Below are 21,588 nucleotides of genomic sequence, written 5' to 3'. Positions count from 1 at the left end.
CCACTTTGACAGAAACATATATATTTGTTTGACAATGGTTTTATCAAAATGCGTGCGTTTGTGTCTTTTGCTAGACTCTCAGGTCATGTATGCAAAGTAAAGACTACAACTCCCTACAAAAAACCTTTACCAGGAAATGGAGTTGTGATGTCAACAGATGCATTGAGCTGTCGACATGGAACTTCCAGTCTTTTTAATTACAAGACGTTGTTTTTGTGGTTAAATGCACTGGTTTGAGAATGCAAGGTGTTAACCATAAAGTTGTGTTGCTGTCCTTTTTGCTGTTATTTGTTAATCCGTGCGCGCCAGAGCGAGCCGAGAGGGAAAATTCGTTGGACCTGCATGAGAGAGACGACGACGGAGGGGATGTGCACCATGCCCAAGTTGAAAACCAGCAAACATTAGCAAAAAATACAAAAGAAGATGGACACGATTCAATCGGCCCACAGAAGGATGGACAGTCTGTCAGGTTTGAGTGCTCTCACTTTGGAGTAACTTAGCCCAATATTGTCGCTAGCTAGCTAGCGATAGCTTGTTTGTAATGTTACTAACCGGTTTCCAATGTGACGTTACCGCAATCTAGCTAACGTTAGCGAACAACTAAAGACACATTGCTAAGTTAACCTACAACAGTACGTACAGTAAAATTGTACAAAATTAAACAAAAACAGGTGGTATAAAATGATACATTTTGGCTTGAGAGATATAGCTAGCTATAAACAAAACCCTGCCTCTACTTAATCACACTTTTCTAAGGCCCTTTCTTTTGAGTCTCTCTAGTGTAGTCAGGTTATTATAACCCTTATGATTAAAGTAAGTAACGTTAAGGTTCAGTTGAAGTAACGTTAGTTGTAACATTCTAAATTTACTGGTTTACACTAATTGCACCTCAATAATAATATTAAAGTTTAGGAGGGGTATCTCTGCTGTTCAGTTTAACACTATATTGTTCAACACAGTTTTAAAAATTAGATTAGGTTAGATTTATTGTCCCAGAGGAAAAAAATGTCCACAGCCAGTACACAGAAACATACAAAATTATACACATAGCAATATACAGATATACACATAGCAACATACAGATATGCACATAGCAATATAGATACAGACATAGCCACAGACAGATATAGACAGTACAACCTCTCCATGAATGCTTAAAAAAAGTGATTTGAATGACTTGTGATGTATATGGAATCCAAAGCCATATCTTTATTGATCTATATAGATTAATTGTATACATGACGCCAACGTGCTTTTTCTCCTGTCTCCTTCCAGCAAGTCCAATGACACCGATAACTACGGCAACGAGACCCTCCACTCTACAACACCTGCTGTGAAGCCAACGACCCTGGCACCCCCAACCGCCAAGCCCATTCTGCCTGTACAGACAGGGGTCAAGGCCCAGGAAGAAGAGCAGTCTAGCGGGTTGACCATATTCTTCAGCCTGCTGGTTATTGGTTGGTAGTCTCTCTGTTGCTGCATCGCTGAGTATCTGTAACTGTCAGCATGCTCACAGTTTTTATCCTCACGCACATTGTTTTACAAGAGAAATCTAGTGTCCTTCTGAGCATACAGGATAGCAAGGAAGCTGGAAATATATCCACAATGGCAAATATGATCACTGTGGTTTACGCAATATACATAACTTAGACCTCATACAGCTAATAATGGAGGGAAAATACACAACCACTTTAGCGATTCATTAAATCAGTTGGTGGTGATTCAGGATGAAGAAAGTAGATAAAGCAAAGGATGTGGTTACATATCAATACATTATGTGTAATTTCACAAAGAGCTTCTTCAGAAACAAAGTGCCCATTATGCACTTTAGTTCACTGAAGGTTGAGTCACAGGCTTACCACTGTAAGTGTACTACCAACAATTTGGCATAAATCATGCATAAGGTTACCAATTAGACTAATTCACTTTGTAGACACATGTTACTTAGTCTTGAACCAAATGTTTAACATAGCAAACGTTTTATTGCTTGCAGGAAGCACAACATGCAGAAAATCATAGTCATTTGTCTTCTGAAGTTAATACCATCTCATCAGTGGTTTAACTGAGATGGTATAGATCAATAAATGAGAGGCCACCTCAGAGTAAAATAAAGAAACCACACATTAGTTCTAAAAAGCACTTCTGGGAAACCATACTAACATTATGTACCTTATGTGCTTTAATTAGGCCTAAATTGAACCTATGTCCCTTACGACAAAACAGTCCAGCTTTGATGAACCCACTTCTGCTGGCTTCAGTGTTGCATACACTGTGTCTTATGACTATCTCATTTGCTGCACTGCATTTCTGCCATATGTATAAATTGCTATTTACTTCATTATGGCCTTGGAGTTTGTCGTCATAATCATGCTAATATGCGTATGCGCCGATTCAGCACATTGATATACTGTACATGGTTGTCTATCGTACTGTCACAACCTAATTGGATGTTTTAATTGTGGGCAATTATCTTTATAATAATAATAATAATCTTTACAGTCTCAGAACTCTAATTTTAAATGTCAAGCAACTGCTTTGTAGGCATATTTATGTCAAGCAACTGTATTTGAACTCATTTGCATAACATTTTTTCATAGACTAGTATGATGTGAATTAAAGTATCCATTTAGACATTCAATGAGAGGAAATAAAGTTAGATCTATATGAATTTTTATTCAGACATCCCTGTCCAGTCTACAGTAGTTTGTGTGAAGGAAAGCAGCCAGAGAAATGATCTTAACACTATATGATGTGGGGGCTATTTTGGGCTGATCTAAGTTGGTGTGACATGACGTTTGGGACATGGATGTATTTGTCCTAAATATTCATTCAGTGTTCTTTTCTCTCATCTCACCCCAGGTATCTGCATCATATTGGTGCACCTGCTTATCAAGTTCAAACTGCATTTTCTCCCAGAGAGTGTGGCTGTCGTGTCCCTTGGTGAGTACTTCTTATGGAACGTGTTACTCTGCACAGACCGGGTCTAGGAGTGTTCAATGTTTCTGTATTTAAGAGCTCTCTAGGAAATCTTGTTTTCAAAGCAGGGAAAGTTTTAGTACAGCAAACTTATGTTGAGACTTATTTGGGAGTTTTCCACAATACTCCACTTTTTTTTTTTTTTTTTTTTTTTAGAGCAATCAAAAAATTGATTTGAAAGTTGATCTGTTCTCATAATTTACATCTTTTACTCCAGCCACTCTTCCTTGTGTTTTCTCTCTTGCACATATTGTATGTCATAGAAAATTCTTAAAATGATTGCCCATTTGTGTGTGTCCAGCTGTGGATTGAAACCACTGTAAGGTTACAGTACTAAAATAATTTGCGTCTTAGTCAAATGTGTGTCTTTTATGATGAGTAAAGGCTAACCCACTGGTATCGTTGGCAGCCTTATCCAAGATTTAGGAAGCGCTTTGTTGTAAAAAGATTTGTTTTAGTTCTTGTGGGAGGTCACTTTAGATTAATTCTACTTCCTCTCCCTACTTCCTTCTTTGTGCCGTTACACTCACTCAAACTCAACTGACACACCATCTGACTTGACCCTGAAGGCCTTTTCCTCTTTCCTGAGCTTCATGTGAGACAAAGCTTGTTGCTTACAGATTAGGAAGGGCTGCTCTTCCTCCCCCATCACTTCCTCTCTCTCATTTACCGATTGTGTTTTCGTCTGCAATAAACCCCTTCGATCTGCCCACATATATCTGGGTCTTACACAATGCGTTGATGCTTTTGCTTAGTTTCTTTTTCCATCTTATCTCTCTCTCTTTCTCTGCTCTTTATACATCTTTGTGTTTTCCTCAACCTTTTAATTAATGTTCTGCTGGGCTGTGTAACAACAGAACTGAAGGCCCAAGGGGATTTTTGCTACGACAAAACTACGACAATAGCCCTTTTACACTCTTCATATCTAATTTTTTTCTGAACTATGGTGGACATTTGCCAGGCTTCCATTTGTTTTAACCACTAAAATAGCACTTTGCCACAGGTTCCCACTCCATCTGTATTCTAGTTGTACTGAAATATTCATATGAAGTAGTAAAATATTTAAACAGTGGTATTGTTTTTCGTTTCTCCTCAATCTCTCCAGGAATTCTAATGGGAGGCTTCATTAAGATCATTGAGTTCCAGGAACTGGCCAACTGGAAGGTATAGTTTCACTCTTGAACACACCCTGCTTCACAGCTCTTTGTGACCACACTGCACTGGCTACAATTTTTGTTCTCAATTAACACACAGTTATAGGTGCTAAGTTTGGTTTAATTCATACAGCCACATTCCTCCACCCACCACGCACTTAAACAACCACATGAGCACATATGCATTGCATGACATAGTTGCTTCACATCCATAAACGAAAGAGCTACACCCACTGCAATCTTGGTATTAACTGCAATTTAGAGTGCTGGGGACAAACGTTTGCATTGCTCAAGTGTTTGCTTATTGAAAACATAATGCATCAAGCCTTTAGTATGTAACCACTTTTTCGAGTTTGTATATGATGCACTTATCCTACAGCAAATTCTCTGGGAACTCCCCACCCAATACCAGCCCAATAAACAAGCATGTCTCCTCTCTGTGCTGTAGATTTCCATCTGTCTTTCTGTGCCATTCTTTTTGCTCAGTCATTCATTTCCTGGCCACTGTTTTTGTCACAACTCGCATCTCTCCATCTCCACTCTGTTACCTAGCCATAATGAGGCACACCATTCTTTGCTATCTTTCCCCACTGTGTCCCGATGAGCCCTCCATTTTTCTCCTGGTTCTCACAGCCTTCAATTAACATTCCTTGTTCTCTGCCAGTGAATGAGAGAAATTCACAAAAGATGTAGAGGGAGAGATGCAGAGTGAGGGAGAGGGGAGAAAAGAGGACAGGTTGTGTCAATGTTTCTTGCACACTGGTGCCCATTGTTTTTTAGCCTGGGGGCCCCTGGGTGTTGCTGAGTCATCGGCGCACTACTAGTAACCAGAGCCCCTTTCCCCAGTTTCCCCATGTCCTGTGAATCTCTAGACTGCTATCTCTGTGTATCACATCAAGCAGACCTGCTCATCTGTCCACATATAGTAGGCAGTGGCTTCATGACCTGTTATTACTACACAGCTTGATAAAAACAGTCTCAGTAGAGTGTAATGAAGTTACAATGTGATATGCAGCAGCTTCTTTGCAGGGGCATGGATATGCTAAGTGGTTTGTAAGTCTTTGGAGACTTCAAAAAAACCCAGGCCTTGATGCAAATCCATTATGTCTGACCTATTTGTTTTTGAGAGAGCCCCTAAGAGCAGGATGCACCATGTAACCTGTTCAGTGAGCAACACAGCCGGTGGCAAAACTGTGATTCTGTCAGCATTATTTTTTTCAACTGCAACTCTTTTGAAATTGTGCATACAGTGCACTTACTCACACATCCATATTTTACCACCACAGTCAATGGAATGCATCTGTCTTTTTTTCAATCACTAGCTCATTTTGCAGGTTTAAACTGGATGCGTCATCTTTTAATGCTGGCGCTTCTCTTCCAACTAGCATATTTCTAAAGATGGCGCACTTGGCTAATCTAGCAAGCCTCCAGGACTGTCCCACAAAACCACCAAGGGTATACAACCCCCCTCAGGCAGCAGCATCCTGTCATCACTGGCTTTACCCTCGCCTTTCACCACCAAACTGTTTTCTGTGCTTTTTGTTACCAACCCCCTTTATCTCCAGTCCTCTCCCTACAATCCAGCATATAAAGAGAAGCTTTCCCTTATGTGCTTTTCTGGGACTGTTCACTGCTTCTCCTTTTCTCTCATCTGCCCATCTCTCCCCTGTGCTCTGACACAGATTGAAGAAGAAATAGCATGCTGGTAAGAAGTAACATGCAGTAGCAATTTGTCTCCTAGGGAAAGCACAGAGAGGGATACATAGGTGTGTATATTTGCATCTACAGTGTACTCCAGATAATAATTTAGTTTTCTCTCTGTACTGTATTATGTTGCCTCATTCTCCTCAGTGGCTGCAGTGGTGTGTTTTAAGCCTCAAAGGGCAGCACGTCCTTTTAATAGATCTTTCCCACGCCAGGGAAAGAGCAACACGGGGAGAACATTTTTAATTGTGGTTTCAGGGGCCTTTTTCCCATGTGGTGATGCCACTGTGTCGAAGCCGGGCCTCCAGGGAGCCTGTACGCGAAGGTCTCTCCATCGTTCCTGCTCATATTTTTTCTGTTATCTCTGTTTCTGTGCTCCCTTCATCTTTGCCATTCATCTTTTCTCATTTAGTTCAAGCTCTGTATCAGCACTTCCCTTTTCTATGCTCTCTGGTTTTATCCGTTTCATCTTTCCTTCTCTTACCACATATATTTCTCCACTGTCTATCAATATCAGCATGCCTGAAATCTCATAATGCCTTCTCAGGCCACATCTTTACTCATGGTTTCAGGACCAGGTCAATCTAGTGCATTAAATTAGCATTAAATATCCTTATATCTAGTGCAGAATTGATTAGTCAATCAACAGTAATTAAATCCCCAACAATTTTGATAATTGAATAATCATTTTAGTCATTCATTAAGCAAACATTCCAGACCAGAGATGTGATGGTTTGAACTTCTCAAATGTGATGATTTGCTGCTTTTTGTTTTGTTTTATATTGTTGTAAATTGACGAAATTGTATTTGACTTTTTGCTAACTGAATGATTAATCAGTTAATCAAAAAAGTAATCAACAGATTCATTGACAATAATTTTAACCCTTAATTGCAGCCCTACTAATATTAGCCTTTTATCAACAAATAATGCAAAGCACTAGCATGCTGACATTTGCTTATTTAAATGAGTATATGCAGGTCTGTGTTTGCTTCAGTCACTCCAGTAGACATCACTATATGTGGCAGGGAAACATGAGCATGTGTGCATACATGTAGGAGTACAGCTGTAGATGTCAGATTGTAGTGCATGCATGGTATACCTTCTTGTGTATCAGATGTTAATATTCATTCCTGACCTTTCATCTGTCCTGAAGGGTAAAGTTTGGCCAGAGATAAATGTCAAGAAAAGTGGTAATCTGGGAGCAGTCCTTGTTGGCCTAATTTTCCTGAAATTTAAATGAATAATGATACAAAGTAAGCAGGAGCATAGCCTTTTATTCCAGCATACATTATATATAGGCTGTCCTCTATTCCTGACCTATTTGTTGCCCCAATAGTGTAGGTCGGTGTCGTCAAGTCGTACCATTAATCGGTATCGTAGCATTAAAGCCAAAGTTAACATCCTTACAGCCAAAAGTTGGTGCACGGTCTTTAAATGATGTGCTGTGGTATTGTCTCATCTCATTTTCCAATCACATCATGCTCCTTTGGGTAACAGCCCTATTTAATTGGTTAGATGGGAAAAACAGATTAATTCAGAAGATTATGAACTAGTCATGTCATCATGGTTTTGATAAATTGTCAGCACTGTCCTTCCTTTTGAATAGTTAATTAAAACTTTGCTTTATATGCCAAATAATGGGTAATTGTAGATTAGAACTGTGCCTGTCAGAGGAAAGTAAATCATGCTCACCTCTCAGCAGTTAAATGCTAACCTATAGCAAATCATATGTCTATAATATTTAGAGAAAAAAATAGATACTTTTAGGTAGTAATTGTCTTCATGTCCATCTTCTTGTGGGGTTATTGGGGTCGAGAGTCAGCTCTACCAGCTGTCAAAAATGGCTCCCATAATACAATGAAAGAGATTGGATGGAGTAAACATGGGTCTTCTATCTTCCTGACAGACACAACTGCACGGTCAACCACGGCCCAGAAATAGATCTTCCCTATGAACATTCACTAATGCATACCGTATATCGACTTTTACATTACTAACATAGATTATGCACAGAACACACACACACACACACACACAAAAGAGAACACATGGCACATCATGCACAGACACATTGGCAGCCAGAGCGTAATGCATGGCCACATGATGCCTACGCCTGATCTTGGAGGCTGTCCCATTTAGCTGAGAAGCAACAATGATTTCATTATATCACTGAAAAGTGTGTGTGTGTGTGTGTGTGTGTGTGTGTGTGTGTGTGTGTGTGTGTGTGTGTGTGTGTGTGTGTGTGTGTGTGTGTGTGTGTGTGTGTGTGTGTGTGTGTGTGTGTGTGTGTGTGTGTGTGTTCACCCTTTCCCTTCCTTTATGTCTAAGGATTTAGTCAGCTGATGATCACCGAACCGGCCTTCATCAGTCAGATGAATAGTAGGCAATACTTGTTGAGGATTGTGTAATAACCACAAGCATGTGTGTTATCATTCAGTCACACAAGCATAATTATGTATATAAAATATGTGACGGCACTGATTAGCATTAGCATTGTTTTAGCAGCAAGATGGTAAAACATGACAGAATGTGTATCAAACTAATCTCTTTGGAAATAAGTCATTTGTTCAATTTACATGTTTCCTGTTGATTGTACTTTGTAATTTATTCAATCTGAAGGATTTCTGTATGTTCTCGCAGCTCCCAGCTAGTTGGACTTGGCATTTTTTCCTTTACCACTACAATTTGTTACAATTAGTCAGTGTGCAACTGCAAGCCAAGGTTAAAGTCACTTGTCTGCTACCGGATCACTGCTACTGTTTTACTGTCGATTGTATGTAACTTTGTGTCTGTCCTACTCTAAAAGGAGGAGGAAATGTTCCGACCCAACATGTTCTTCCTTTTGCTCCTGCCTCCCATCATCTTTGAATCTGGATACTCTCTACATAAGGTATGGCAGAGTGTGTGCATGATTCTGAATTTACATGGCTCAAGATGTAAAATAAGGATTGACACTTTATGAAGGTGATGCATGTAAAAAATAACATTTTTTTCTTAGTTTACAGTTTAAAAAAGTAACAATATCCAAATGTGCAGAGCAAGTTTCATAGCAACATCTTGACAATATGCAGTAAATTAAGACAATAAAAGAACTGGGACCTAAGCAGATTTTAAGTTTGCTCAGGCTTTCTATGACATGAAAGCATTATAGCATAAGCAGCTCTTCTTTCTGTCAGTTATGTTTTTTCTGTATTGTCACAATTGTCATATATTATCATAACTTAGGTTTAAAAGGAATTGGCAAATTCAGAAAGGTGGCTCATAACATTTTATCATTTATTAGATTAGATTATTTATAGATACATGTCTACTCCATTACTTACAGCAAAATTACGCCTATTTTCGCTGTACCTGTACTGTGCCCTACTTTTCATTTTAATGCTTGCTACATATTATGTAACACAATGTAACTTAAAATGTCATGCTACTAAACCCCATGAATACTTAAGCGTGTGCTCATGTATGTTCAGGGTAACTTCTTCCAGAACATTGGCTCCATTACTCTCTTTGCTGTGATCGGCACAACTATCTCTGCCTTCATAGTCGGAGGAGGTATCTATTTCCTTGGGCAGGTGAGGATTGTCATAGTATCTGTCAATTCTCCATTATCTCTTAATTGTTCAGAATAGTTCTTGCGCTAGGGATGTCGACATAACCAGATCTCTGTGTTGCAACTCTTAACAATGTGTGTGTTTGTGTCTTGGTATGTTTTTTTCTCAGGCTGATGTAATTTATAAGATGTCTATGACTGATAGGTGAGTATCAGTGTTTATCTCTAACTAGCATAGAAAAACACTTTGTGTCCAAAATGACTTATAGGGAAATTGGATATTAGTATATCATAATAATAGCATCACCCACTGACACCTTCAATCCACTTTAAGAACCAAGCCCTCGGAAACGTAACAGTTGAACTATTAGTGAATTCCAGACAGTAGGATAATCCAGCTGCCAGAGATGCCCTGAAAAACGTCATTGTTTTAGTTTGTTTATTTACTTGCACAAGTTACACAACACACACAAATGAATTCATTGAAGGAGTGAAAAAGATTGTGCCTTTGATAAAAACAACTCAACAAAAAAACTATACAGTTCATTAAAAAATAATTTTAGTTTCATAGTGCTTTCCTAGACGTTTTTTACCAAATCATTGCAGGTGTGGTCTATTTGACACAGACTGTCATAACTCTAGAATGCATTGTGAAATCTTAGCCAAATTAAGATGAGCCCTAATATTCTGGGACAGGATGTATGTATTCTTAAAAAATCGTGGTAATTATTAAAGTAACAATTTGTATGATTGTGCCACCTTAGCGAACACGTGCTTCCTTGTTTGTGACTAGGGCTGGGCATTGTTCAAAATCTTTCGATCCGGTGCCAATTTCGATACCTCAGTTTCGATGCCGGTTCCTTAACGATACTTCTTTGATACCATATATGTTTTAAAATCCATTTCAACATCAACAAAAATCCATTCAACACAAAACATTTATTTTCCACCTTAATTGTGAATCAAAAGAGTTATCAAAATTTAAAAAAATTCTGGTAACACTGCTCACTCAGAGTAACATTGATAAAACTGGTTGTGCTTTTGGATAGGGGTGCGCCAGTCAGATACTCAGGATTGGTATCAATCCCAACTTTAAAAATTAACAAAAAAAGAGAAACCTTTTTGCACAACATGAACATATTATAAATAATAAATAAATAAACAAATTACATTGTGTACAGGCTAATATTGAACTAACTAAAATGCAAAGGAATGTAAACAACAAAGACTTTTTAGTGCAAACTGCATAATGACACAAACCTTTAACGATAAACTTGGTGACTGCCTTGTTGTTAACATTGAACTAATGGAGAACTAACTTACGGGCAAAAGAATGTAATTGAATTGTCTTGTTGCTGAAAGGTGCTGTAGAAATAAAGTTGCCTTTCCTTGCAACCTCAGCCGTCAGTCAGTCATCAGGGCACAGAAACCACTGTTGTGCCTGCTTGTCTCAGAGGAAGTGTAAAACAACAGCACCGTGACCGCTTTCGGCTCGCCATTAATATCATATCGCAGCAAACGCTGTCTGCGTGAAGTTTTGAAAAACTGTAACCACGCTTGAAACCACTCTATCGGCATTGCCGTGACTCCCTAACTTCAACAAAACGGCAGAGCCAACGTAGTTTACTCCATCCGCACCTGTGTGCGCGTGCGTGCGTGTGTGTAGAGCTGGGCGATATGGAAAAAATCTAATATCACGATATTGTTGACCAAATACCTCGATATCGATATTGCGGCGATATTGTAGGGTAGACAATTGGTGCTTACAAAAAAATATTTACACAATGAGATTTTTGATAAATAATCATCATTAATGTGTATATAATGACTAAGTGGGTAAAGGCAAATAATAGAAAAGATATATCAGTCTGGTAAGTTAAAAAAGTACATCACTTTACTGTAATCCAGCCATTAAAACCAGGAATGACAACACTACTTGTCATATTACGATATCCAAAATCTAAGACGATATCCAGTCTCATATCACGATATCGATATAATATTGATATATTGCCCAGCCCTACGTGTGTGTGTGTGTGTGTGTGTGTGTGTGTGTGTGTGTGTGTGTGTGTGTGTGTGTGTGTGTGTGTGTGTGTGTGTGTGTGTCAGAGCTCTGCTCTGTGTCAATATGCAGAGAGGACAGATAAGCTTAGGCGCTCAGACGCTTTTGGAACCGAAATTTGGCACCGAAAGATAAATAATTTTTCGATACTCATAGGATCCGGGTATTTTTTTCGGTGCCATAAAAGTATCGACGTTTGGTGCCCAGCCCTATTTGTGACACATTTCCTGTCTGCCTCCCTCTGATCTACATACACAAGTTAGCTATGCTGTGCCCCTTTGTTTCCCATTTGTGTTAGTTTCTAATTTCTCCAAGTATGTTAATGGCTGTAAAAGTGTCTTATGACTACTATATAACTAATTTTCACTCCTTTGCTGTAGCTTTGCCTTTGGCTCACTGATCTCCGCTGTAGACCCTGTAGCTACCATCGCCATCTTTAACGCCCTCAACGTGGACCCGGTCCTCAACATGCTGGTGTTCGGTGAGAGCATCCTTAACGACGCCGTCTCCATTGTCCTCACAAAGTAAGAGTCTCTATCCACTCCCCCAGGGCTAGTTTATCCTCCGCCGTACAACATTGGTACATTTGCCCATGAACGACGCTTACACAGATTTTCACCCACCAGCCACCCAAAGGACTATGTGCACTTAGATGTTATAAAAAAAGGGCTTAAACATACAGTACAGCTGCTGTCCAAAATGCATACACAGAGACGCATACAGTCATGCTTACATGCACACTGACTGACGTCTCTAATAGATGTCATTTCGTGAAAGAAGGCATCTGTGACACCAATATACTTTCTATATACTCTGTGCTAAAAATTAGACAAACATTGTATTTACAATTCGGTTTACCTTTCTGTAACTCAAAACTTCCCTAACGCAATCTCTCAAGAATTACTTGGAGCCAAAATCAATTCTTAACGACTAAGACATGGCCATGGTTTTCAGTAAAAAAAAATGTATCTTAATTTCCTCACCTGCTGACACACACACACACACACACACACACACACACACACACACACACACTTGGAGCCAAAATCAATTCTTAACGACTAAGACATGGCCATGGTTTTCAGTAAAAAAAAATGTATCTTAATTTCCTCACCTGCTGACACACACACACACACACACACACACACACACACACACACACACACGAATGAACCAATAACGGTTGACCAAAGTGCTGTACAATCAAAAATAACGAAAACATCGAAAGAACACAGTAAAAACACAGACCAGTTTAAACAGCGACACACCGTTTCCTGTGATTCCGTTGTAAAATGCAGTTGGGGTGTAGTCAGGTGTCTTCCAACCATTCAATCCAACCTGCTTTTTTTCTGATTAGTCTATCGCCAGTTCACACAGCCTGTTCAAAGCGGGACGGTTGCGCCTTTGTTCCGCACCGCCATCTGTATGAAAGGTACAGCAGTGGAGCCGGCAGTGGACTTATAGTCACAGAGCTGAACTCACGTCTGTGTGAAAGGGACAGTCGGCATGCCGGGACTACACGCAGTAGTGATGCGCGAGTCAACTCACAGGCGGGTCAAAAAGTGAGAAAGCAGCGTTCCGAGTAGCTGACGTTATTAATAACTTACAGAAACATTGCGTGCAATAGTCCACCTTCTCTTCCCCCTCATGGTTTCAAATTTATAGGATGCTAAATGTGAATTCCAAAAGCTGGGACTTAAAATGGTGATCTGACAAATGTGGAGGACATTCACAGATGAGGATTTTTGTTGGAATGTTTTCATAGTATCTGTGTCATACCAGAAGTTTCCAGTAATGAGGGGGGGAAAAGTTAATTTGCTGCCCATATGTGGTACAAGTGTCATGGAATCTACTGTAGTCATAGGGGACCATCTATTTAGAGTATCACTCTCTTAGAATTGTTTAGGAGCATTGTCCTGTATCAACAAACAGGACACGCCAACACACAAATTCTTGACAGACAAGTTTGACGGAAACAGACAGTTGGCAGAATTCCCTTGTTTGTCTGCATTACCGTCATCCTATCTGCAGTCTTTGTACTCACTTCGTGGCTGCCTTATCTCTCCTACTCACAACCAGCTAAATGTGCAAAGTGATCTCAAGTGTCTGCATGCCCGGTAGAGTAAATGAATGCATGAATAATGGATAGGCTGAACAGGCCTGGCAGTTTGCTTGTTGTTAGCACCTCTCAGACTGGCTTTCTTAGAAAGCTACTTATTACAGTTTGGCCCAGTCGTTTATTACAGCCATGCAGCTAATGCCTTTGCTTGGGAGGTTGTTAATAAGCATTACAGTATAGCATTACAAACTGATTATTAATTGCACTGTGTTGCCTGACTGTTTGTCTGGATGACTGTTATTATAAAAAGGATTTAAATTGTACAATTGACTAGATTGTGAAGGATGTAGTGCAGGTCGTCATTTAATCACAAGATTGGCGGTTCGATCCCGGGCTTCTCCTGTCTGCAATGAGCAAGACACTGAACCCTAAGTTGCTCCTGATGGGCAGGCCAGAGCCTTGCATGTCAGCTCTGCCACTATTGGTGTATGAATGTGTGTTTAAATGGGTGAATGAAAAGCGCTTTGTCCAGTAAGGTAGACATGCATTACATAAATGCAGTCTATTTATAAAACATACGGAATGCAATTTATTTGGGATGCACATATAATGATAAATGATTTTCCCTCAACTAAGTTTAAGTCCAAAGAACAAATCAAGTGAGAGAATTTGGTAACTCAGATGCTTTTTCATCAATGTTTAAATGTCAATGTGTCTAGGTGTGCCAAAACTCACGCTACTCTTTTAAGATGCACATTTGACATTCAAAAACAAATTATTGTTGCCAGTTGTCACAATAAATTCTTGTTAAGTCACAATACAGCTGACCTCTGTTTAGCAAACAGAAGTTTGATGGCAGGATTACAACTCTGCAAGCACTCTAATATTGTGCATTTTTAGGATTCAATGGTGGAGTTTTTCTGCCATCTAGGGTCAGATAGAGGTATTACAACACAGGATGTGTAAATGTCAATTGTGGCTTCATTTGTCTTTTTTTCTTCTTTTGTCTTTCAGCACAGCGGAGGGCTTTTCCCGCTCAGACAACTCCACGGTAACAGGCTGGGAGACGTTTTGGCAAGCAATGGGTTATTTCCTTAAAATGTTTTTTGGTTCTGCTGCTCTGGGAACCCTCACTGGACTCATCTCGGCTCTTGTATCCTGTGTGTGTGTGTGTGTGTGTGTGTGTGTGTGTGTGTGTGTGTGTGTGTGTGTGTGTGTGTGTGTGTGTGTGTGTGTGTGTGTGTGTGTGTGTGTACTTTAAACTCCTGTGGGTTTGTCATCTTATTTAAATTCCCTAACTCACTGATTAGTTTCTAAAACACTTTGATCTGAGGAAGACTCCTTCACTGGAGTTTGGCATGATGATCATCTTTGCATACCTGCCCTACGGCCTGGCAGAAGGCATCAAACTGTCTGGTGGGTACACACATACACAGGCACATACTCGTTGATGCATGCCAAAGAAGATTTTTATTTACTTCTATAGGACTTTTTTTTAATGCCTTTCTTTCTCTTCACCTACAGGAATAATGTCCATCCTGTTTGCGGGAATTGTGATGTCGCACTACACCCATCACAACTTGTCTCCTGTCACCCAGATCCTCATGCAGCAGACATTGCGCACAATGGCCTTCATGTGTGGTCAGTGAATCCCATCTTCTTTTCCTTTTTGTTTTTTACTTAACAATCAATTCTCAACACAATGTTTTTTAATTTTTCTCTCCAGAGACATGTGTGTTTGCCTTCCTTGGTCTCTCCATCTTCAGCTTCCCTCATAAGTTTGAATTATCTTTCGTCATCTGGTGCATAGTAAGGGCTCTTGCATTTTTTTAAAAATGTTATCTGAATGTCGATTTAACTCATGGTGATCATTCCCATTTTTTCCCCGTGATTGTCATTGTGACCGCTGTTGTTTTCTCCGTAGGTCCTGGTTCTTCTCGGCCGTGCAGTAAACATCTTCCCTCTGACATTCCTGCTGAACTTTTTCAGAGACCACAAGATCACACCCAAAATGATGTTCATCATGTGGTTTAGTGGTGAGATGATACAGTGAGCCCTTTGGGCCCTATTTCAATGATCTAAGCGCACAGCGTGAAGCGCCTGGTGCAGGAGCGTTTAGGGCGTGTACAAATCCACTTTTGCTAGTTTAACACCGGAAAAAAGAGTCTGTGTGCCAGGCGCATGGTTCCATAGGGTTGTACTTAGTGTTTTGGGCATAACATGCAATAAACCAATCAGAGTGTCATCTCCCATTCCCTTTAAAAGCCAGGTGCATTTGTACCATGGTACATTGCTATTATAATGGCGGATTTGCTAAGCAGGAAGGAGAGATTTTCAGCAGAAGAAACTGATCTGCTCGTGCGTGAAAGTGAAAAGCACCAGTAACCATAATAACATGTAATATAAAATATATAGATATACACAATAATACTATTTTACATTGTAATATTTTTATTTTTAATATTTTGCAGGTTTGTGTGCTGCTGCGCGTCCCTGTGTGTGTAACAAGCATAGTGTGTGTGCGCATTTTACCAATGCGTTGTTAAAATAACAATGAAATGCTGCATTATTGACTTTAGACCAGGTTTTTGTTGGTCAATGGCACGATCACCTCCCGCTGCTTCAAGATAGCAGTACGCCAATAATGCACCTGAACACACCTTCCTGTAACACCAGCACGCCCATGGGCGCAGGTGCATTTGCTATTTAAACGACGTGGGCGCTGGACGGGAAATTGACAACTGCGTCGGTCTTAAACTAGCAAAGACACTTGCGTCGGGCTTTGCGCTGCGCCGGGTGCAAGATAGGGCCCTAAGTCTGATGTGTCGCAAGAATGTGTCACAGTCAGCTCTTTGCTAGCGTCCAAACCTTGATCATTGCCCTTACATAGTGTGCATGTCTTTGGGTGCAAATTAAAGTAGTAACAAATAGAGCTAGTCGAGTAATTGATAAGTCGATCGGCAGGAAATTAAACTGTTTTGATAATTGATTGTTTTTTGTTGTTGTCATATAACAAGTGAACATTCTCTGATTCCAGCTTCTCAAATGTGAAAATGTGCTGCTTTTCTATGTCATACTGTATGAAAGTAAACTGACTTGTCTACAACATTTGTTAAATGAGCATTTTTCACTATTTTCTGACATTTTATGGACAAAACGATTAATCAATCAACAGAAAAAAACAACCGGCAGATTCATCCATAATGAAATAAATTGCTATTTGCATATATTTTAAAAAACAAGCAATTAAAACATATTAAGCATACTAGTGTCCAGATTTAAGTTTACATTATATAATATAAGTAAATGTACATTTTAATAATATTTACAATGTTTCTGCGGATAAACATTTTCAAGTACGTGTGTTCTCATGTAGCCATTTCATAGTCCCATTCCTTCGTCTTTTTCTTTGTCTGGTAGGTTTGCGAGGTGCTATACCCTACGCGTTGAGCCTTCATCTGGGCCTGGAGCCCATTGAGAAACGTCAGCTAATTGGTACCACCACCATCATCATCGTTCTCTTTACCATCCTCCTCATGGGGGGCGGGACCATGCCACTCATTCGCATCATGGACATTGAGGAAAGCCAGTCGAGGCGTAAGAGCAAGAAAGACATCAATCTCAGCAAGACAGAGAAAATGGTAATGGATGAAGCACTTAGATTCCACTTCGATCTGTAGGCGCTCACACAGCGAGCTTGTTGGCTGCATTGGTAATAGCTGCACCATCCTCTCGTCTGCCTTTAGATCCTTACTGTTCTCTTTAGAGGGAAAATCATCAAAGGGTTGCTTGTGGTTTGTGTGAAGGACACTGAATCAGCGGGGAGCAAACTGACCGCTGTCATCACAGAGATGCACACTCAGTAACAGCAAAACTTAGAAAAGCACATATAAACCCTAACAATACATTTCTCAGATACACCAGAATATACAAGCTATTGTGTTTAATATTTCAGTCGACTCTTTTAGCTCGAACTCTAGATAATGGGTCATTCTTTGAAGTACATCCTACCATTGAAGTCACTGGCGGCATGTGGTGCTGTGTTTGCATGACTTTTGTATTTAGTATTTGAAGTCTTCCAAAGCTTAATGTTAGGGCTGCATGGTGTGAGGAAAATGTCAAATTGCAATGCTTTTGACTGATATTGCAATTGCGATGTGATTCACGATATTGGAGGGAATGATATTTTTTGTATCATTATTCTCATTTTCATTGAAAAATATTCAAATTTAAATGATTATAGTGGGATTTTTGCGAGAATCTGTACCAAAAAAAGATTTTGCGATTTCGATAACATTGTGATTGATTGTGCAGCCCTACTTGGTGTTACTCCCCGGACTACCAACGACTAGATCTAACAGCCCTCTTTTCTTTTCCTTACTGCTCTCATGCCCTCTTTGATGTCATTCCCTCTCTTTGCTCCCTCTGCTCTTTCCCCCACATCTCTGGTCATTCTGTGTGACCTCAACTCCATCCCCCTCCTTGCTCTCCTGTAACTTTGACTTTTCCCTGCACTGACCTTCCTCTCCTCCATCTCTTTCACCGCTGCCTCATTTGTTGGGCCCTCTCCTTTCAGTTCTTTATATCTATTCATCTGACTGCCCCTCACTCTGCTCCTTCTCCTTTCTCTCCAGGGTAATACCATTGAGTCAGAGCACCTATCAGAACTAACAGAGGAGGAGTACGAGGCTCATATCTACCAGAGACAAGATCTGAAGGGCTTTATGTGGCTTGATGCTAAATACCTTAACCCCTTCTTCACTCGCAGGCTCACCCAAGAGGTAAGAGAGGGAGACAGAAATTCTCTAAGTCACCTGGGCTTTAGTCACAATCCCTTAAACATATTTCATTGTTTTCCAGTCATACTGGTTTGCTTTCAGTACTTGTGTTTAACGTCCAATAAACAGAAGTGCTTCACAATACACAACCGTGCTGTAAATACCAATTTGGTGACGCTCGTAATTGTTATTGTTGAGACTGTCAGAGGTGGGGATTTAGTTTGTTCCTAATTTTTGAAGCTATACAGGGATACTTAAGTATTTGTTGCCCCGTTTTAGGCGCTCAAGGACTAAATGACTGCACTGAGGTTTTGCACAGGCTAAATAAATGAGAAGCAGCTTTGCTGTACCATGCATGTTTGGGCTCATGCAATATGTTTTTAAAGGTTTTTCCTTTTTAAAAAGCGCAAAATATGGGAACAAGGAATGTCAATTTCTAAATATCCGCTGCACCTAATTTATCACTGCTGACTGACCACTGTGGCAGAGGACAATGCATCTGAGATGTAACGTCTGGGATAAGCAGGTGTAAAATCTTGGTCGCAAGGTAAAGTTATTTACTGTGATGACATGTTCGAGGTGTACTGGTGACAAATCACAGTGAGAGCCTGTCGCCTGCAGCCTTTTTCAGCTCACTGTGGCTGTTTCTACTATTCTTCCCTGTACTATTAAAAACAGATTGGCTGACCCAGGGTTTCCACGGGGTCTTAAAAAGTCTAAAATTTAAAAATCTAAATTTTAGGGCTTCAAAAGTATTAAATTCGCTGACGTATTCTGTTCTAGGTCTTAGGTAATTTTCATATGTCCATGTAACGCTACCTCTAATGCTCATTGAAATGCTTTTTTTTGTGGTGTTGTAGTTTTTTCTTTTGATAGTCCAAATATAATTCTCTGTATATTATGTAGTCAATTTGAATACATTTATTAACTTTGCAAGTACTTTTGTGACTCTGCATTTGTCGTACGTTAAAGTCGTGATATAGGTCTTAAATTTAATTCATAAAGGTCTTAAAAAGTCTTAAATTTGATTTGTTGAAACCTGCAGAAACCCTGAAAGCACAGACTATGTCCATATCTGATAAATTAGACCTGTTTTTATTCTTCAGAATAGCACCGCTAATGAAGCTCTGCTTACTTGGTGACACATTGCATTTCCTATTACTTATTCACAATAAAAGCATAATAATAATAATAATAATAATAATAATAATAATAGTAGTAATTTACTCTAGGCTAAGAAAATATCCCCCATAGTTTGTCGTTTTGCAACTTTAAAAAATATATTGTCACCTCAACTGAAATGGTGATTGTCAAACCTCTGCTGAAGAGTACACACTGTATACCATTGGTAATGAGTTATTATTAATATCACATCCTTGTGTAGCAGCCCTTGTAATTATGATTTACAGCCATTTCCTCCCAAATTGCTAGTGCACAAGTCATACATTATAAAATAAAAGGCATGGGGAAATTTTTTAAACTTGGCCAAAAATACACCAATAAGATATTTTATGTTAAATTAGCAACTCTCAGAGAAAGCTTCGTCAAATTGGATTTTGCTGCAGGCCAGGGCTACTTTTTGTTAATGTATTATTTTTGTCTTCACCTTGACCTGTTCATAATTATATATAGTCAATGTTTCTGTATGTTCATGTATTCTTGCAAGTGAGCTGATGTGCCAGTTTGTGTGTGTAATGTGTGTCTCACAGGACTTGTTACATGGCCGAATCCAAATGAAGACCCTGACCAACAAGTGGTACGAAGAAGTTCGCCAGGGACCCTCAGGCTCTGAGGATGATGATGATGAAGCAGAACTTCTGTGAACTGAACAAACACTTTGTGTGTAAGCCCTCTTTTCAGTGTCAGTCACGTGCACTTCTTGTTTGTTCACCTGCCACCAACTTTATGTGACAAAGTCTCAGTCAGTGCCCACAGAGCATTTTTAGTACACAAAGTGGGCTGGCATGTGTCAAAATACAGTGGAGTGTCAGTAAAAATAAATTAGAAAATTCTAACACTAAATGAAGCAAATAAGAAAAAATCTGTGAAATGATATTTCTCATATAAATGTCATATTGCTAGAAACTAGTTTATTTTTATTTTTTTTTCCTGCAAATCTTTTCCCAAGTGTTTGTTTCATAAAGGTTTAGGTCTGAAGGGAAGATGGCAATGAAGCTGATAGGGACATTTTCTATGTGATCCAATACTGCAGCACCTTTTCAATTTTTCTCTTCATTTTTGTATTTGTTCGTCTTTATGTGGCACTAAGTTTTACTTTGGGTCAGGGGAAGGATGAAACATAATGTCACTACAGGCTCAATTTTTAAAGTGGGATTTGTAATACGCCACAGGTTGCTGCTTTGAATAGCTTCCTGTTAAACCAGATTTAATTCTCTCCGGTCTTCACATTTGTATGAATGAATGATTCTGACTGTTTACTCATATATTCATACATAGGAAATGAAGAGAAAGTACCAGAAGTGATGCAAGAGCTACCACTACACCCTCCAGCAAAGAAGCAAACAAAGAGAATTGCAGGCGAGAGTTAAAGCTAATGAAATGCCTTGGGTAAAACTAATAACTTTCAAAACTTTAAACATCTAGCTTACAGGAGGATAATTGGAAATGGCCTTATTTTCCAATTATGGTTCGTTTGGTTTCCCTAAATTGACTTTTCTGTGTTTATTGTCAGTCTCTGGCACGCCAATATATAAAGTAAAACTTGCAATGTTGCTTTTGTGATTTCTCACTATGAATTTCTAATGACGACAGGCACCAATGAATGTGTGGGTAAATGGAAGTAATGTCTTGTGAATGTAATCTATTTTGTTGTATTTATTTATGAAATGTTTGTGGGATCAAGGGTTTTATACATGCTCTATGAGCTGCTGAATTATAGAAAACAAATCTATAATAAAACGTTTTGACATTTTATGTTGTACAGAATGCTAATTTAATGGGAGAAGAGCTACATCTCTTAAAGAGTTAGTCTTTTGCTACATTTCACAAATACCTTGTGAAATGTTTTTGAACCGTTCCTATTTGTTGAGGTATCTTAAGGAGACAGAAGTATTGGCAGTATTTATGATCTATGTCCTGCAGTCTTAAAAATGCAATTTCAACATTAGAGCACTTTTAAGAGAAACTGTAATACATTTTCTGATAAATAAACCATAGCTAATTTAGTGAGTATTGGAACACTGAATAATAAATAGGAACTGAAAATCACCTGAACAAGTCTACGGAAGCGTATTACATTCACCATAGATACATACATACCATTATCTTGTAATATTGAGAAAAT

The 21,588-nt window shown here is 39.2% G+C and overlaps 2 protein-coding genes across 2 annotated transcripts in view; one reads left to right on the top strand and one right to left on the bottom strand.

The window, feature by feature from the left end:
- b4galt5 (UDP-Gal:betaGlcNAc beta 1,4- galactosyltransferase, polypeptide 5) overlaps positions 1-12,737 on the bottom strand; it is a 47,228-nt gene extending 34,491 nt beyond the window's left edge. The window contains exon 1 of the mRNA XM_036007731.1: positions 12,716-12,737. The gene's annotated coding sequence lies outside the window, so the exon portion shown is untranslated. The remainder of the gene's footprint in view (positions 1-12,715) is intronic.
- Positions 121-20,265, top strand: slc9a8 (solute carrier family 9 member 8). The gene is made up of 16 exons (XM_031316816.2): positions 121-469; positions 1,276-1,457; positions 2,860-2,940; positions 4,082-4,140; positions 8,642-8,725; positions 9,306-9,407; positions 9,556-9,590; positions 11,828-11,971; positions 14,521-14,659; positions 14,817-14,922; positions 15,031-15,147; positions 15,233-15,315; positions 15,431-15,542; positions 16,927-17,147; positions 18,141-18,287; positions 19,994-20,265. The coding sequence occupies exons 1-16, from the start codon at positions 240-242 to the stop codon at positions 20,105-20,107; spliced, it is 1,956 nt and encodes a 651-aa protein (XP_031172676.1). The 5' UTR covers positions 121-239; the 3' UTR covers positions 20,108-20,265.
- Positions 20,266-21,588: the final 1,323 nt, after the last annotated feature.

The sequence above is a fragment of the Sander lucioperca genome, chromosome 12 (genome assembly GCF_008315115.2).
Source record: "Sander lucioperca isolate FBNREF2018 chromosome 12, SLUC_FBN_1.2, whole genome shotgun sequence".
Lineage (NCBI taxonomy): Eukaryota > Metazoa > Chordata > Actinopteri > Perciformes > Percidae > Sander > Sander lucioperca.
Note: the sequence above shows the minus strand (reverse complement) of the source record. Positions and strands in the feature narration are given on the sequence as shown.

Bases quoted from the DNA above. Each gene is read 5' to 3' on its own strand.
- slc9a8 (XM_031316816.2), top strand. From the start codon at position 240: ATGCAAGGTGTTAACCATAAAGTTGTGTTGCTGTCCTTTTTGCTGTTA. The intron at 1,458-2,859 runs GTTGGTAGTCTC...ATCTCACCCCAG, and splicing joins CTTCAGCCTGCTGGTTATTG to GTATCTGCATCATATTGGTG. The intron at 4,141-8,641 runs GTATAGTTTCAC...CTACTCTAAAAG, and splicing joins AGGAACTGGCCAACTGGAAG to GAGGAGGAAATGTTCCGACC.